Source organism: Mycetomoellerius zeteki, unplaced genomic scaffold (genome assembly GCF_001594055.1).
Source record: "Mycetomoellerius zeteki isolate Tzet28-1 unplaced genomic scaffold, Tzet1.0 scaffold848, whole genome shotgun sequence".
NCBI lineage: Eukaryota > Metazoa > Arthropoda > Insecta > Hymenoptera > Formicidae > Mycetomoellerius > Mycetomoellerius zeteki.
The window spans coordinates 238,219-256,885 of NW_017257882.1; the positions used below are offsets into that span (position 1 = coordinate 238,219).

An 18,667-nucleotide genomic window follows, 5' to 3' on the forward strand; every position below is an offset into this window, starting at 1 on the left:
AGCAGAACATAAGCCATCATAATATAAAAGTGATGTCAAAATGGCTTTAAAATGAATATTAAAAATTATTTTTCGTTCCGTTAAGATTCATTTTAATGTCTTATCGTTATCGAGACTTGTTGTTCTATATTCGAGTTAGAACGATATTAGGGCGCGTTTAATATACTATAGTTTACATTTTATTATAGAAGCGCATATTTATCAATAAAAACACGATCTGAATACGCGTTTTTGTTTTAAATCTTCGCGCCGTCAATCTTGTTTTTCCCGCCAGTGAGTTTTGTTTGTTAGTCCATACGTATGTGTAGTACGCACATTCGCACGTACCCACACACACATAAGCGCACAAAAGGAAGTGTTTGATGCTTGTTGGTTTCGTTGACCGATCTACGATAGGACGATCGATTTATCTTCCCTAAATGATGAGTTTCAGCGTAAGTGGAGTTGTGTTCTCGTATTACGTCTTTAATTACGTCTTTAATAGGTAAAATATTTACTTGTTATTGTGAATCTAAAGATTTCATAAGTTACTTGTCTCATATCGCATAAGGACGAGTCGGAGATTGTTGCAATCGAGTACCTTTGCGTTCACAAATGCCTGATCATAAACGTGTTAATAACCGATGCTATTTAATAGTCAAATTCCTTTTTAAGAAATACATCTTCGTTCGTACGATTGTGACAGCATGTTTCAATCTTGTGTTGCAATGGAATAATTAAGAAAATCTGTGAATATCGAACGCCATGATATCTTGCGACCAATGCCGGCCATTAATATACCTAGCTTTTGTACATGTGCATTCGTTGTTAACGGAAATTTGAACAGAATGAACGGAATACTCGTATTGTGGATATTCGTACTCATATAATAACAGATACCAATGCATTTATAGACACCTTAATATATGTAAATATTATAAGTTATAACAATATGACATTAAAGATAAAAAATTACAATATTGATAAACTGTTGGAGGCTTTCTATAATAAACCATTAGTCATAAATTAAAAGTCAAAAGCTAGAAATTGTCTATCAGAACGGTAGAATTTTTACAGTCAATTATTCTTCTCACATTCAATTGTGATTGATTAATTTCTAGCTTCTGATTTCTGATTTATTAAGTATTGATGGCTTATTGTTAGAATCTTACCTTTAGGCGATATTTACTGGGTTCTGAAGTTTTATGAAATTATTTTTCATTTACATTCATGATTTATAAGCATAAGTTTATTTAATGCTCTTTAATTTATTTAGTACATAATTTTTTATGGCTTTTTTCAGTGTTGAATTATTACAAAAATACTGTCATTAACTAATAATAACGACGAAATCATTAGTGTCAACAATATCTAAGATGAAGAAGACAAAATCAACAACGAGTACATGGACGCCGATGACGCCTGCAATGAAATTTACTGGATTTGATGGGACACTGGAGAGACTTACCACAACGTCTATGTCAACGACAAAGATACCATCGACAACAAAGACGCCGACGACAACAATAGCATCAAGGAAGAGGATGGTATCTGAGACAATCATGTCAACGACTACTAAATTGGCAACGACAACATCCAGAGTATTACCTGCAATAACAACAACGACAACATGGACCACAATTCCTGAATCAAAAACAATGATACCAGTGATACCAACAACACCAACAGCAACAGTAGATCAATCAGAGATGATAGAGGCGTCGAAGATAACGACACTATCAACAACTCTATTGACACCGGCGAAGTTTACGGCAATACCTGAGTCAACAATGCCAATGTGGACCAAAATGCCTACGTCAACGGCAATGACAGCATGGACCTCAACATCTACATCAACAATAATGACGGCGCCGACGGCAACAGTGTCAGATACGATAAAGTCAAACATGATAACATCAACAACGGCGGCTCCATTAACGTCGACAAAGTTGACGGCAATACCTGAGTCAACAGTAACAACGTGGACCACAATACCTAAGTCAACAACAATGACAGCATGGACCTCAACATCTATATCAACGATAATGACGACATCAACAGCAACAGTATCAGAGATGATGGCGTCAAAGACAACGATAACATCAACAACGACAACTGCATTGACGATGATGTCAACAACAATGCCCGAATCAACAATGACAACATGGACCACAACACCTATGTCAACGATGGCGTTGGCCACCACATCTGCAACATCAACAGTGGACGCTGAGACGCTAATTACATTACATGTTAGTGTAAAACTTTCATATATATAACTTTCCTATAAATTAGTTATATGAAACAAATCCATTTTTTAAGTAAAAGAATTCATGGCAAGTCTAATTGTAAATATGCGTTAATTAAATTAAATTACATCATAAAAATGTGTTTTAATATCATATATTAATAGCATACGCTTTGTTTAATTTCATTGTTTTTATTGCATACATATATTAATGTATTTTATATATGTTTCGTATGTTATTTATTTCTTTCTTTTTAGAAAAAAGAATTAGATACTCTCGTAAAAAGAGCTGTCAGATCTGCTCTAAGAGATGAAAGATATGGAAGAGGAACGTGGAGAGGAAGGGGAAGAGGAAGGGGAAGAGGAAGGGGATGGGGAAGAGCATGGGTAAGGGGAAGAGGAAGGGGGAGAGGAAGAGGAAGAAACTGGTGTATAACACATAAAAGTGTAATCTTTAATTTCTATTCTCACTAAAAATACATATTTTGAAATATATTATTCAAAATTAATATAAATAAATAATAATTTTTTATTTAAGGGGTAGAAGAGATACAAAATCTATCTCATAACTAAATACATACAAAAATGCATAAAATAATACAATACATAAAAACATATCTAGTACACATAATACATATTAAAAAATTGATATAAATTAATAACGGTGTTTCACTTATTTTTATATTACTTTTTATTTCTATACGTATATATATTTTTTTTAATGTTGCGTTAATTCTGCGTTTTAGTCTTAAACTAACGGCATAGACATTCTGCTAATTAATGAAAAACTTCTTTGAAAGCTTATTAATTCTCATTTGCATTTATTTTGATTAAAATTTTAAAAGTAGAATAAGTTCTGTAGTTACGAACAAACCTCTTTGCTTTAATCATTTACTTGGTGTTAATTATTATTAATTAAACTTAATTATGCTGCGATTAAATCTGGTTAAAAATTCAACACTTGTTCGCTTCCACGCAAGTAATATTAAGTAATATTAAGTTTATTACGAAATTTTTCGCTGCTTTTGTTCACGTGTTATTGAAACACTTCATGTATACGTACAATAAATACAAAAAAAAGATAGATAAAAATTTGACTTGATCTTTTCGTAGATATATATTTCATATATTTATAAATCGATCGTGTTCATTTTTTGTTTAAAAGTATTTTTATTATTATTGTTTCATATTTATAATTTTCCAAGTATGAGTGATAATTGTAGAAAAAAAAATTAGTTTTGCGGCTATGTATATGTATATATATATATATATATATATATATATATATCTGTCGTATATTTCAATACACAAGCAACGTAAAATATGCAAATTATTATAAATTGGATAACATTAATACAGAAAGAAATAATTGAGTTTTATAATTATATTAATATATCTGACTTTAGTATTGATAAAAATATAATGAGCTACATAGAGAGAGAGAAGCTTTAGTGCACTCTAGTGTAATAACAAAGAATGTACGTTTTGACGAATATTAAATAAGATAAATTGCTTACGTATGACACGTAAAAACTTAATATTCATTGTATATACATACAATAAATGTAGATTATTATATTTTACGCAAAATCCTGATAAATGATCAGTGAAATTTAGATTTATTGATAATTGATAATATCGATATTTATAGATGATAATGATTGTAAGCAAATTTATATTTATCAACAGTCAGTAATATCAAAAATTAATTATTTTCGAAGTCCTATGTATATATTGATGATCACGAAAATTTGTTCAGAGTTCACACGTTTTCATCAAATTGCCTTCTTTGTACCTGCATATATCTTCCCAACAATAATATGATTCACGAATGTAATTTATTCGTTTCTTTTTCTTTCATTCTTAATTACCTGAATCGTACGTGTCTTCGTGCTCCACGTATCATGCTCCGTAGGAAAGACAGTGAAAGATGGAAACTGCAATGGCCGTTTAGAATACATCGAGCTGACGTGTCGTAGTATCTTTTCATCATCCGAAATTTCATTCGCATTGAAATATGATTACGTTTAAGCGCGACAAAAAGGAGGAGGAAGATGGTAATTATGAATTAATATTTCTAATATTCTCTTAACGCGAGTGTTGCTCGCGAGGGAGAATTGGAAGTCGCGTGTAGGTTATCAGGTAGTCTCTGACAATTACAAGTAAACACATTTTTACAGATGTAGCAAGTGTTGTAATAAGTATGGACATCGTATTATATATCGGGTTTCGTAATAATTTTGCACGAACGCACATTTCCAAATTATACGTGTTTTAGATCTTATTAGAATTTAGTGTCAATGATTATTGAGCACTAACATATATCTTTCCTGTCTGATCAAGGTGGTGGGAATCCATTTCAAAACTTGGAGAAGACCACAGTTCTTCAGGAAGCACGTACATTCAACAACACGCCTGTAAATCCGAGAAAATGCGCTCACATTCTCACCAAAATTCTGTATCTGCTCAACCAGGGCGAACAATTAGGCACAACGGAAGCCACAGAGGCCTTCTTTGCTATGACCAAGCTGTTTCAGTCGCGCGATGTTATATTGAGACGGCTGGTCTATCTGGGTATCAAAGAATTGAGTTCTTTAGCCGAGGATGTGATTATAGTCACGTCCAGTCTAACGAAAGATATGACTGGGAAAGAGGACTTATATAGGGCTGCTGCTATTCGAGCACTCTGCACCATCACCGATAGTAGTATGCTAGCAGCAATCGAGCGTTACATGAAGCAAGCCATAATCGATCGCTCTCCAGCTGTGTCCAGTGCTGCTCTTGTTTCTTCCTTGCATTTGACAAGCGTATCCAGTGACGTTGCAAGGAGATGGGCAAATGAAGCTCAAGAGGCATTAAATTGTGACAATGTGATGGTTCAGTATCATGCTCTGGGTGTCTTGTATCAAGCACGTAAGGCAGACAAGCATGCGGTGATCAAGCTGGTTGCCAAACTTATGAGGACAAGCCCGAAGAGCCCTTATGCGGCTTGCATGCTGATTAGAATGGCATATAAATTATTGGATGAGGTGGACGAAGGCGAGGAACTGATAGGATTCATCGAATCCTGTCTACGCCATAAATCCGAAATGGTGGTGTATGAGGCAGCACATGCTTTGGTCAATCTTGGACGAAGTGGTGCCAGAGAAATTGGACCAGCGATTAGCGTCTTGCAACTGTTCTGTGGCTCGCCAAAGCCGGCACTTCGATTTGCCGCAGTCAGGACTCTCAACAAAGTCGCGATGTCTCATCCAGCGGCAGTCACGGCTTGCAATCTGGATCTGGAAAATCTGATCACAGACTCGAACAGATCGATTGCCACTTTGGCGATAACCACCCTCTTGAAGACCGGAGCAGAGAGTTCCGTTGACCGTCTAATGAAGCAGATCGCCACCTTTGTTTCGGAAATTTCAGATGAATTTAAAGTCGTAGTAGTCCAAGCCATCAGGTAAATTTCATTTTGCGAGTTATATAATAACTTTGCTAAAGCATTTCTTCTAAAATCTCTTTTTTTTCTCTCAGGGCTCTGTGTCAAAAGTTCCCTCGCAAACACGCGGTCTTGATGAACTTCCTCTCGGCTATGCTAAGAGATGAGGGCGGGTTGGAATATAAAGCGGCGATCGCTGATACCATTATAGCTGTAATGGAAGGAAATGCAGAAGCCAAGGAAGCTGGACTCGCACATCTCTGCGAATTCATCGAAGATTGCGAGCACATTTCCCTCGCTGTTCGCATTTTGCATTTACTTGGCCAAGAGGGACCCACGTCGAAACAACCGTCAAGATACATCCGCTTTATCTACAATCGCGTTATCCTCGAAAGCGCCAGCGTGCGAGCAGCAGCCGTTACCGCATTGGCACGTTTCGCTGCTGCCTGTCCACCTTTACTTCCGAACGTGTTGGTTTTGCTCTCACGTTGCCAGTTGGACTCGGATGACGAGGTTCGCGATCGTGCGGCTTACTATTGTACGATTTTGCAACAACAGAACGATCCGACTATATTGCCTCTGATACAGCCGCCCTTGCTGTCCATACCGACACTAGGAAGAGCCTTAAAAAATTACATGGAAACACCCATGGAAGACTCGTTCGACATTTCTCAGGTATTGTATTTTCTCTAATTTGCTGAGAAATTTGCTCATAAAGGCGGGATAATTACTCTCCTATACATGTACATAAGCATCTTGCAAAAAAACGAGGATCAACATTAATAATATTATACTTATGTTTCTAATAATTTTTAATAATTTCTATTTGTATTCGAAAAGCCTGAAGTAAGTGAAAGCAAATGTAGCGATGGATGGAAATTGGAATTGTGCTACAAATTGGGGTTTTTTTATTGTAATAACAAAAAATTTATACCTATATCTTTCTTTCTTAGAAATTTTTCGATTGATTTAAAAAAGAACTTTTAAGTTTATTCATATAATTATTGAATTACAGATACCTCCAGCTCAGACGGTAGAGGAACCAGCTCAAGTGGAAGTGCACACTACTATCAAGCAGCCTCGTTTGACCAGAGAAGAAAGCTTCATAGAGAAATTATCACAGATCCCGCAATTAGCCAAGATCATCCAAGATACGTCGCTCCTCAAATCCACACCGGTGTTTGAATTAACGGAATCCGAAACAGAATACAATGTCAAATGCATCAAACATACATTCCCTGAGTATCTTATTTTACAATTCGACTGTGTGAACACGCTCTCCGATCAACTCCTCGAAGATGTGGTAGTGGCTGTTGAACCTCCCGAAAGGTAAATGCATTTATTGATTATAACATTATTCCTTGCACTTTTCTGATGATGTAACAAACTATTTATTTCAGTTACTCTATTGTATGTGTGGTACCGTGTCCTCGATTATCTTACAACGAGCCAGGAACCACCTACACAGTATTAAAATACCCAAAAGATTTAGAAGCGAGCCTCGTTACCATTCCCACGACACTTCGATTTATGGCAAGAGATTGCGATCCAACGACGGGAATACCAGATGCGGAACAAGGATACCACGATGAATATATGGTAAAAGACAAATCTCTATAGAGATGCATTAATACAAAATTAATTATACTTTCTCAAATCTCATTGAGAGGAAAAAATACAGTCATTTAAACGATTATTCGTTTTATGTTGAAACGAAATTATTATTCACAGAATTAATAATAATTATATATACAATTTTTTAGTTGGAAGATTTGGAAATTACTATAGCCGATCAAATACGTGGCGTTGGTAACAGAGGCATGGACTTTAATACCGTTTGGGATACGTACGCTGCAAAAGGATATGCCAAGTTAGGAGAAACCTTCTCCTTGGGAGAATCAGTGACGTCTTTAGAAGGAGCGATTCAAAGTCTTACAGAATTTTTGGGTTTAGAAGCTGTAGAACGCAGTAATAAAGTACAGAGCGGAGCAGCTGCTCACATTTTGCTCCTAAGTGGCGTCTTCCGAGGAGGAAAGGAAATATTAGCACGTGCTAGACTAGCGCTGAGTGGAACGCAAGTTACGATGCAACTATCTGTTCTCTGTCAAGATCGAGAGGTCGTTGACTTAATAGTCTCATCCGTAGGATAGATTGAAACAATGTAAGAAGTTTCGCAATAGGAGAAATATATATTCGCTGATTGCTGTAAAATAATTTTTATAATATAAGATTATCGTTATATAAATATATATTATCGAAGAAAACTGCTTGTATTTCTTTTTGTTAATATATCATGTGACTTTTTTTCTTAATACATTATCATAATCATTGAACAATCTTCTATTATTCTTACTCTTCTAAGAACACACATAGTAATATTACGATAGTGTAATTTTAGTCAAATTTTTTATCATTTAGTTCGTTATTGATAATTGAAAAGATAGTGATTTTTTAATAAAAAAAATAAACTTATTTTTGTTAACATTTGTTTTAGCAGATTAAACGATTCATAAAACTAACAGAAAAACTGACAACAATTATATTAAATTTTCTTTTACACACATATATATTCCTTTCTGTAATTACAAAATGTTCGTGCATTTGTACGAGAACTATAAAAGTGTTAAATAGTGTATAAATATATTATCAGATATTTACAGAGTATTTTTATGCACGATGCGATTGCCGTACACTTGTCATTGTCACTTGATTACTTGTGAATGTAAAAACTCAATTGTAAAAAAGTAATCTCACATCAAAGGCGATAAACTCTAGCGGATATTTTATCGTCTTTAACATCAGGTGAAGTAAATATTTTCTCTCAGATATCCGACAAGTCGAATGACATTGTAAGGATAAATCATTTTCTTTTGTAAATTATCCCTGTACGTCAATCGCGATAAGTAAATACTTACAAAATCTAACTCTACCATTACATCAGTTCTTTGTACGTTTCATACAATCAATTTTACATATGATCCCATTGATTGTTAAAAACTGCTTTTAAAGCTGCAATTATACTGCATTTCACTTCAAATGCATATGCACATTAAATAAGTTAGACTAGCTTTTTGCGCGATTGACAATGTTATAAAATGAGAAATGGAAATGATAGTCTAAAGATTGCTGTAAGCTGCTCCTTATCAAGTCTTAAAGTATCATATTAAATATTAGACAGTATATATGCGTTCATAATCTGTTCCTGCCACTGAAAAAGACGCACTACTATTTGTTACTGGAATAGCATATGAACTCACGCAATTTATAATTTCGGAAAGATCACATAGTTTCATACATTTAGTCGACATTAACATATTGACCTGTAACTGTAGCGGTTTGGTGATATCTTCTTCTTCCGGAGAAATCCTCGTTTTCTTCATTCAGTTGAGCCGGACTCGTTTCAATGCCTGGATGCACCGGGGTCACTACTATCTGCTCGTAATCATAAACTTTCCTCCTAGAATATAAAATACAAAATTGACTTCTAAAGAAATCTATTATACTTTTTACAAGCATTCTAATCAGATATAATCAATCCTTAAGAGAAAAAAAAAAACAAATTATTTCCTGTTTAATTTCAATCCTTGAATCTTGAATTTAGCAGTTAAAAATAATGTGTATGTATAATAATAAATAATTAAATTTACCCCATAATTCGAAGTAATGCAATTCGAAACCATTTAAAGAATTGGAATTCTGCAGAAATTCCAGGTTTTACAGCAGGGTTAGCGTGGCCGACGTAACTCCAAACGAGAAATACGACAACGATATTAGCGATCGCATATCCCCAGTGTACGAGAAACATTATAAGCAATTTTACAAGGCACTGCAATGTGAATGTACTTACATTAATCTTTAATATAACTAGATATTTCGAGAATGGATCTCTTAACGTGAAAAAATGATGTATTTCGTAGAAAGTAAAGTAACAATTTTCTCAAAAGTACTTACACCCAATAACGAAAACCATCTATTGCACAAAGGACTATACCAATTTCCTAGCTTATTATGGATGTGAACTTTTCGTTCTGGTGTACTGGAAACACTGGCATTATCCTCGATACTTGGCGATGAATCCACATATACATTAGTGTCAGAAATACTGTTGTTTCTCTGTAAATGTCAGTAAACATTACTGGATAAATATTCAAGACAGACAATAATAATGCATGCTTCGGTGCAAGTGATTTCTCACCATAACATTTTTATGTCTTATTCTCTCGGGAAACAGATTGTCCAAATCATTATCCACATCAATCATCAAGTTATTCCTACTTGCGGAACCATAATTGCGATCGAATGTCGGAGATTGCGAACGGAATCGTTGTTCGCGGGTATGTCGAAGATCAAACGTTTGTGCGAGAGCGAAGTATGCATAATCTAAGCAGGCGTATGTTAACAGGAATGGCATCGTCACAATTGGAGCGAGTGTATTAATTTGTCCGGTAATGATGAAAGTCAACGTTACTACAGCAACAACTAGCATAGCGTATATAGGTACTTTATTTGGTCCTCTCTGAAAACATTGTTTTAATAAATCATTATGATATAAAAAAATTATAAATTTTCTTAAGTATGAACTAAAATTAATTCTCCCCCCCCATCCCCTCTCTCTCTATATATATATAAATATATCTAAGACAAATTAAAAAATATCATCGAGAATAATTACCCCTCTTTGCAAGCAACTCATTCCTGGTATAACATTTTGACTGGCGATAGATTGGAGAACGCGAGGTGTGCCGTACATGGCACCTAAACAGCTACTGAACGATGATACATACAGACCAGCGAGTAGCAACACTGAGATTGCCGATACCGTCGATGCTATGGTAAAGTTGTTAAGCAAAGCATTTCTGACGCAAGTTGCCGCGAGAGTTAACGAAAAGCATAAATATAAAAATGTTCTGCAAATAACAATCGTTTTAATGTAAAGATCAAAAACTTTCTAAAATAATTCACATTAGAGACAATTCATTTTACCCAGTTCCTAACGCCGCTAAAGTACCATTGGGAATGTCGCTAGATGGATGCCTCAAATCTCCGCTCATGTTAATTCCAGCTAAAACACCGGTGACCGTGGGAAAGAATACACCGAATACAGTAAACCAGTTATATCCATCTTGATAATCGGGGAAGGTGTTGTTTCTCAAATTTCCTGAGAGCCAACCTTCAAAACCAGAATCTGCAAACGTAAATAGTATATAAGTTACTTTAGCTATACTTATACACAAAGGCATTTTGCAAAATTCTGTATTACATAATACATTATTATTTTCTGACACAATATGTTATCTTACCAATGTTGGTATGAGTAAAACTTCCAACCATGAAATCAACTCCAGCAAGGAGTAGGATAAGTAGGAGGATAAATTGTAATTTTACAACCCATTTAACACCAGCCACATTAATTACAGACAACAATACAACGGCTGCGCATGCGAAGCCGCGTTGTGTCCATGCTGAATCCAAACCTACAAGACCAGCCATTGATTCCCCAAAACCTAAAACGTTTAGAGCACAACCCACCGCCTGAAATAAAATCCACAAACCGATTCTTGGAATCGCTGATAAAATGGAAGGATGGGTTTATTTGTTCCTACCTGCCCGAAGCAGTAAAGTAATCCGATGGAGCCACCAAATCTAGAACCCAGTACATGTGACAATAGAAAGTATACTCCACCGCTTTCGACTCTACTCCGTTCGCATATACCCACAGCTGACAGTACTGTCACTAATGCAATACACACTGAAATCATTACAGTACACAGTAATTTCCCCCAATATCTGCATCTTGTGATAACATCAACTTATTTAAAAACAAAATGGCTTATTTAAAAAAAATATTCTCCTGTGTAAAAGATACATTTATAGCGTCTCGCTCATGAAAAGATATGTACTTTACAAAAGATATAATTAGGACGAAACTCTCTTGATGATAATAAGATGATAATTAATAATATAAATGTATCAGTTATATATTATATAAACCTATTCTTTGTCACTGTACTAGAGTCAGTGAGCTGTATAATATTTTGCAATATTCTTCAAGAAGTGGAAGTATTCCAATTCCTAGAAAACGACACTTTGATGCAAAGATTATACCGTTTTCTTTGTCAGGATCTCATTGATTAACTAAAGTTACAGAAAAGAGTTAGAAAAACAAGTATTTAGATCCATTTTTTCCATATACCAGGAGTGAACTTCTTGCAAGATTAATTTTTCTTCTTTTTCTTTTCAGATTTTGTTTGCCTTCCTTTTTTCTGTTAGACAGCAGTTTTCTACAATTTAGTATGTATAAGGAAGGTGCGCTCCAGTGTATTATAGAGTTCACTGACTGGATTGCACTAAAACTTTTTATCTCGTTTTCACCAAACTTCAAATATATCTATTTCATTTTAAGTACAATAAGTATATACTAGTTTAGCAACAAAGAACAGACTTTACAATTAATCTTTTACTGATCCGATGATACTACCTGTACAAAAGATGATTAATACTGCATTCAAAACACCTGCTTGACTGACTATCCAGCCAGATCTCAGAAATACAATTACACCAAATATGTTAATAAGGCAGGACGTAAAAACACCATCCCAGGTGCCGAACAATACGGGCTGGGAGATAAAAAAGTTTGATTTCCACCAAGGATCCGAACTCTATGGGAAATACAAAAGAATAATATTATAAGACACAGTGAATCAATTTAACTTTCTATTACTTATGTCACATATATTTCTTACATATTCCTGCGCGAACAATTCGTTTGCACCGGCCTGATACATTTCTGGATCAAGAGCATTGTTATCATCTCCATTATTCCTCTTTACATTTTCCTGAGCCTCTGGATCACGTAAACCGTATCTAGCCCAATCAACGTCTCTGTGTACCCGAACGTCGCCGTTTGCAAGTCTATTCTCCTCGTTCGAGCCCATGTCTTCTCAGGGTAAAAGGACGCGCAAGTCACAGTAAACAAGATCAATCCTTGCTCATTGACGTCAACTTTATTCACGTGGAGATCGTTACAAAGCTTTCATTAGCATAATGCCATATTTGTCACTGGCAGTCTGTCTCACGATACTTTCATCTCGCGATGGCAAGTATGACAACGCATACAGGTTAGAATATGAAATTCAGGAAATAACAAGATATTTTTAATGCCGCACGATAAACGCGACGAACGTTCTATTCACACAGGAGAGAAGAGTTATTTTTTTCTTATCAAGGTGCTAAGTCCACATTTTTTCGTGATATTTATCAGTCGCTGGTGACGTATGACTGGACAGGAGCCACCATCTTGATCCTGACCAATTTTGGTAACGATAGTTGCTGATCTACGTTACCGACCGGACGAGGTAAAACAGATCCGTACAGCTGTAGGGTAAAATTTCATTTATCCGACAGATCGAACGATCAAGATTAAGAATGTGACGTTACCGGCTTAACTTGAATATCAATTATATTCACCACCGACGAGATATTATTAAAGACCGACATGGGAGTTCGCGTCCTTGTTAATATTGAAGTGATTAAGAGTAAAAAAACTGATAATATTGTACTAATTTTATGATTTATTAGTTTAGTAGACGTGTTTATCGGTGTACGTGCATTTAAAACTCAACAATACTCGATTTTTCTTTAAAATTGTGATTTCAGTGTTATCGACAAAGTTCGATTATCAACAGAGAAAAAAATTGTAATTTTTCGGCAATATATAGGATATTATAGCTTTACAAATATGCATATTTATTTATAGAGCATTTATGTAATAAAATATGAATTTAGTAATGTATTAGTCAAATATTTATGTTAATAATAGCAAATTTATATCAATTGTCGATAATGTTAGCGTCCTTCGATTACCTCCGAGCCCTTGGGGCCCTTTTTACCGCCGAAAATTTGCCCAGGGTTGACGGTCTTTAATAGTATCTTGTCGGTGTATTCACACAGCACAAATATTCAAAAGGACGTCTTGAAGATGAATAAAGTGCGCCGTAAGGGAAGCCAAACCTTAAATGGCTTGATTTTAATATTAACTTATTTTGATAATCAAAACAAAATTACACTACAAAAATCTTGTCTATTAATAATTAATATTATTAATATCTATATATATAATTTTTTAATTCATTTACTTTATATTTGTATTACACATATATGTGCTCTCTTAAAGATAAAAATATCTTCAAAAAAGCTGCACGTTAAAATATACATTTATTTATATTCAATAAGATTGTAAACAAGTTATGCTTACGGAAATGTATTAATCTAAAAACACATTTATTCGCTGCAGTTACTTTTGAATTGTTATAGTAAAAAATTCGAAATTGTCTTGATACTCCATAGAATCGGTATTGCTAAGAAAAGATATTAGACGCACTCACTGTCGCTAACCCCATAAACATTGCCATATCGTTCACTCACGTACCGCAGAAGCGTTCGTGAACCAGTCTTTATAATATAATGATAATTTCACGATAACTCTATCTCATTCATCACAAATTATGATATATCTATTTACATATAATTTATTTAAGCTCCTCGCCTCCACTTTTCTCCGTTACTGAACTTGGTCATTTCTCGACCACTAACACCACAGGTACCAATTCCCACACGACCATTTACGTTCTCCGGTGTCGCAAAGATGCTCTTCTTTATAACACCTTTCTTCGAAGACTGCAGAGAACAAAAGTAGTATAGTTATAATAGAGACACGATTTAAATATATTCTGGATATTTATGTTATATAAAGAAATTATTATATACCTTGTTAGTAAATGCTAGCCACTTGTTTTTTTCCAATTCCCGTTCCTCCTCCAGTTCTTTGAATCGCTGTAATTTCCTCTGCTTCTTTTTCTTAAGGTATTCCCTTTGCTTATTTGGATCCGAACCCGCAACTGCAGCTGCTTGCATTTTCCTGTGAATGAATAAATCTATCATTTGAGTAAAAGAGACAATTCAAATTTAAATATATAAATAATGATAACATTTCCATATATTTTTATCAGTAAATGCATCTCGATAAGTATTAATATTAATGTATCTCGATGTATGTACCATTTACTTACAATTTATAAAAATTAGCACATTTATTAAAATATTGTCATAAAAGAGTAAAATAAAACTATATTATAATAATAATAATATATATATATTACTTTACTATTTAGTATATAGAATGTAATTACAATTTGTTAATTCTTTTGCACATATATAATTAATTAATTTTTCTCAAAGATACCAAAGGTACCAAAGAATTGGACAATTCTTGTTACCTTTTCCTGGAGCCCGACGATGCACACGGACCGCGTAACATCAAAGGATAAATGAACAATAATGAGCATATTTCAGACGTAATACCGTACCAATGGTGGAGTTATTGTTGCCAATTCAGAAATGAGAGGAGGAAAAAATGATTAGTAAATTGTCGCCTTATATTTTTGATGTTTCTCATAAAGGCAGACTCATGTGCAAAAACGTAAGGTATATTTCACATGATGTTCACAATGATACATTATCTTAGACATCATAGATCAGGAATGACTTACTTTGATTTTTGATCTGCCCAATCTGATGCTGGCCTCTTAGCAACGGACTTTAGCTGACTGAGCATAGTAACATCAGTGTTCTTGTACTCATTGAACGTCACATTTACTATTCCATCTTCATTTATCGCATCTATAGTTGCTTCATAATACCTGTAAAATTTTGCAATATATAATATTTAAAAAATTATGTGAAATATTTCATTTCAGAATAGTCATTGCATTTTTTTTTTAAACAAATCATTATTAATTTTTTTACTCGATTACTTACAAATTATATCATAATTAATATTTGCTCTAATAATAATATTTTTGGTCTTTCCTCTTTAGTATTCAACATAAAGTTTGACAGTAGAAAAGTTAAATTCAAATTTTCTTAAAATAAAGTCCAAGTATTAACTGAAAAATAAATTTGAAAAATGAAGCAAATAAATAATATTGCTAGATCCTTTCTGATTGGAATTTTTCCTGTAAATAGTTTCCCCTTTGTGTTATATCATGTATTTTAGATTTTAATAATGACTCAGGTAAAATATCCAGTTTTCAAAACATTTTATATATTGATTCAATACTGTATATGAATTAGGTAACTTCTCTTGCACAACTCAATCAAAATTCAATTTGATTATAAACAATAGGCCTGTCTTTAAAACCCGGAGCATAAATTTTTGCATAATGCATAAAACTTAAATTTGTTAATTCTTTTGCACATATATAATTAATTAATTTTTCTCAAAGATACCAAAGGTACCAAAGAATTGGACAATTCTTGTTACCTTTTCCTGGAGCCCGACGATGCACACGGACCGCGTAACATCAAAGGATAAATGAACAATAATGAGCATATTTCAGACGTAATACCGTACCAATGGTGGAGTTATTGTTGCCAATTCAGAAATGAGAGGAGGAAAAAATGATTAGTAAATTGTCGCCTTATATTTTTGATGTTTCTCATAAAGGCAGACTCATGTGCAAAAACGTAAGGTATATTTCACATGATGTTCACAATGATACATTATCTTAGACATCATAGATCAGGAATGACTTACTTTGATTTTTGATCTGCCCAATCTGATGCTGGCCTCTTAGCAACGGACTTTAGCTGACTGAGCATAGTAACATCAGTGTTCTTGTACTCATTGAACGTCACATTTACTATTCCATCTTCATTTATCGCATCTATAGTTGCTTCATAATACCTGTAAAATTTTGCAATATATAATATTTAAAAAATTATGTGAAATATTTCATTTCAGAATAGTCATTGCATTTTTTTTTTAAACAAATCATTATTAATTTTTTTACTCGATTACTTACAAATTATATCATAATTAATATTTGCTCTAATAATAATATTTTTGGTCTTTCCTCTTTAGTATTCAACATAAAGTTTGACAGTAGAAAAGTTAAATTCAAATTTTCTTAAAATAAAGTCCAAGTATTAACTGAAAAATAAATTTGAAAAATGAAGCAAATAAATAATATTGCTAGATCCTTTCTGATTGGAATTTTTCCTGTAAATAGTTTCCCCTTTGTGTTATATCATGTATTTTAGATTTTAATAATGACTCAGGTAAAATATCCAGTTTTCAAAACATTTTATATATTGATTCAATACTGTATATGAATTAGGTAACTTCTCTTGCACAACTCAATCAAAATTCAATTTGATTATAAACAATAGGCCTGTCTTTAAAACCCGGAGCATAAATTTTTGCATAATGCATAAAACTTTTGCATAATGCATAAGAAAATCAACCAATCAGTCTTTTATTTTATGGAAAGGAAGAAAATGAAGGACTTTGATTAAAGAGTTAATTTTTTCAAAACTCTGTGCTCTCATCCTTATAGAACTCTCTGAAGGTACATATATCGTAATAAGCTTAAATGAGACAAACTACATTTGTTTTCCTTCAACTTATTGCATTAGTATATTAGTTCAATGAGTTCATCAATTAAGGACAAACCTAAAATGTAAATAATACTCACTTGTTATCCTCGCTCCAAGGTGCCATACACTGATCGCCGACTTTCCACTTATTGGCCAGAACTGCTAGCAAAATAGGATCTTTAGCATCCATGCCATTGGCTTGTCTTTTTTCCTGCTGTTGTGACTTAATTAAATCATGTGTCAGCTTTATTACTTCCTTCAGATCGAATTTCAGCTTTATCAACTCTTCATTATTTGGATCTGTTGTGAGAGCCGCTTCCACCTGAAATATGGAAAAGGATAAGAAGTCAGTCTATCGTAAGAACATTGTAAGTGGATAAACAAGAGTGAGACTATCGCATCCAATCGATTGTTACGCGAGGTTAAGAGAGGAAAAACAAGGCTCAACACCTGCTGAAGCTGCAGCTTGTAGTTCTGTAAGTCATCCATGACGCTCGTCTTATCTCAGAAATGGACTATCCAAAGCCACGGCGCGGCACGAGAAATCGGTCTCCTCTTTTCGCTTGACTCAGAACTGTTACGAAAATAAAGTATTATTAGTAATCACTCGCGACAACTCCACAGTCAATTCATTCCAGTCTACTACAGTTGACAAGCGTAAGGCAAGCAATGCTGCCAATGTAACACGTCGTTGATTTTTTCGCTTGCAGAACTACGATGCGAAGAATGAACTGTTCGGAGGTTTGGCGAATAAGAACAAACTACGAAGAGACAAGAGCTTATTGTTCCTGTTCGAAAAATCGGAAAAATCCAGAATTGCTCAGAAACGTACAAAACATGTCGACGTGAGAAGCATCAATCGCAAAGTTAGCTGAAGTAGCAACTCTGTTTGTAAGATGGCGACACAATTGCTTGAAATGGTGGAGGGATTTCGAGAGTTTCATTCTATCACTTCTAAAATTTTGTTTTTATTACGTAGTAATAAATATAAGAATCATTTACTGATTAATCAATGCATATGACCAGAAAGTCATTCGATATTCCCTTTTTTTTTTATTATAATAAAATAAAAATACAAAAAAAGATGCCAATATCAAATTATACAGTAAATTATATAAGTTTTATAAATTCCAATAAGCGAAAATTAAACTTACAGACTAGTCATTCTAATAAAGGCCGAACGGCTTTCTAATTGCTCTCGCAATTAGATGAATGAATACTAGAATTAGTTGCTTATGATATTCTACAACGTGATATGGACGTTGGCTGAAAACCTAATGGCATTTGGTTGTATTTAACTGGAAGAACAACTTTGCAACTGTTATAAAATTTGTCTTGCCTAGTTTCTCACTGGATCTAAACACACGAAAAATCAATAAGAAATAAAAATAATTTTGTCAAAATAATTTGGTCTGTTTTTTATTTCTACACTAGACTGCATTAGAACTCTTCCTATAAGCGCATAATATTATTTAATATTAAATAATATTTTAGGCATATTTTCAGAATATTAAATATAACATTTTAATAATATTTTACTAAAATTATATAATATTAAATAATATTCCTGAAATATT

General features: G+C 33.8%; 4 protein-coding genes across 4 annotated transcripts; 2 read left to right on the top strand and 2 right to left on the bottom strand.

Moving 5' to 3' along the window:
- Positions 1-1,355: 1,355 nt before the first annotated feature.
- Positions 1,356-2,771, top strand: LOC108730100 (cell wall protein DAN4-like). Its single transcript, XM_018459588.1, has 3 exons — positions 1,356-2,231; positions 2,486-2,614; positions 2,766-2,771. Exons 1-3 carry the CDS (start codon positions 1,356-1,358, stop codon positions 2,769-2,771), a joined length of 1,011 nt encoding a protein of 336 aa, XP_018315090.1.
- Positions 2,772-4,244: 1,473 nt separating this feature from the next.
- Positions 4,245-7,872, top strand: gammaCOP (coat protein (coatomer) gamma). Its single transcript, XM_018459635.1, has 6 exons — positions 4,245-4,284; positions 4,571-5,675; positions 5,750-6,329; positions 6,670-6,983; positions 7,055-7,253; positions 7,418-7,872. Exons 1-6 carry the CDS (start codon positions 4,245-4,247, stop codon positions 7,802-7,804), a joined length of 2,625 nt encoding a protein of 874 aa, XP_018315137.1. The 3' UTR covers positions 7,805-7,872.
- A 339-nt stretch (positions 7,873-8,211) lies between these two features.
- LOC108730103 (solute carrier family 12 member 8) lies at positions 8,212-12,933 on the bottom strand. Its single transcript, XM_018459590.1, has 10 exons — positions 12,398-12,933; positions 12,133-12,313; positions 11,258-11,403; positions 10,955-11,186; positions 10,638-10,839; positions 10,327-10,561; positions 9,850-10,170; positions 9,606-9,767; positions 9,302-9,480; positions 8,212-9,111 (listed from the first exon to the last, which is right to left on the bottom strand). Exons 1-10 carry the CDS (start codon positions 12,587-12,589, stop codon positions 8,952-8,954), a joined length of 2,010 nt encoding a protein of 669 aa, XP_018315092.1. The 5' UTR covers positions 12,590-12,933; the 3' UTR covers positions 8,212-8,951.
- A 922-nt stretch (positions 12,934-13,855) lies between these two features.
- Spf30 (Splicing factor 30) lies at positions 13,856-17,972 on the bottom strand. Its single transcript, XM_018459595.1, has 5 exons — positions 17,541-17,972; positions 17,189-17,412; positions 16,249-16,398; positions 14,421-14,571; positions 13,856-14,330 (listed from the first exon to the last, which is right to left on the bottom strand). Exons 1-5 carry the CDS (start codon positions 17,577-17,579, stop codon positions 14,187-14,189), a joined length of 708 nt encoding a protein of 235 aa, XP_018315097.1. The 5' UTR covers positions 17,580-17,972; the 3' UTR covers positions 13,856-14,186.
- Positions 17,973-18,667: the final 695 nt, after the last annotated feature.

Excerpts from the sequence above, each read along its gene's own strand:
- gammaCOP (XM_018459635.1), top strand. The coding sequence starts at position 4,245 with ATGATTACGTTTAAGCGCGACAAAAAGGAGGAGGAAGATG. Across the intron at positions 6,330-6,669 it reads ACTCGTTCGACATTTCTCAG|ATACCTCCAGCTCAGACGGT; the intron begins GTATTGTATTTT and ends ATTGAATTACAG. Across the intron at positions 6,984-7,054 it reads GCTGTTGAACCTCCCGAAAG|TTACTCTATTGTATGTGTGG; the intron begins GTAAATGCATTT and ends TATTTATTTCAG.
- LOC108730103 (XM_018459590.1), bottom strand. The coding sequence starts at position 12,589 with ATGGGCTCGAACGAGGAGAATAGACTTGCAAACGGCGACGTTCGGGTA. Across the intron at positions 10,840-10,954 it reads TTTTACTCATACCAACATTG|ATTCTGGTTTTGAAGGTTGG; the intron begins GTAAGATAACAT and ends TTACGTTTGCAG. Across the intron at positions 9,481-9,605 it reads GATGGTTTTCGTTATTGGGT|TGCCTTGTAAAATTGCTTAT; the intron begins GTAAGTACTTTT and ends TTCACATTGCAG.
- LOC108730100 (XM_018459588.1), top strand. The coding sequence starts at position 1,356 with ATGAAGAAGACAAAATCAACAACGAGTACATGGACGCCGATGACGCCT. Across the intron at positions 2,232-2,485 it reads AGACGCTAATTACATTACAT|AAAAAAGAATTAGATACTCT; the intron begins GTTAGTGTAAAA and ends CTTTCTTTTTAG.
- Spf30 (XM_018459595.1), bottom strand. The coding sequence starts at position 17,579 with ATGGATGACTTACAGAACTACAAGCTGCAGCTTCAGCAG. Across the intron at positions 17,413-17,540 it reads ACAAGCTGCAGCTTCAGCAG|GTGGAAGCGGCTCTCACAAC; the intron begins GTGTTGAGCCTT and ends TCCATATTTCAG. Across the intron at positions 14,331-14,420 it reads GGCTAGCATTTACTAACAAG|TCTTCGAAGAAAGGTGTTAT; the intron begins GTATATAATAAT and ends TGTTCTCTGCAG.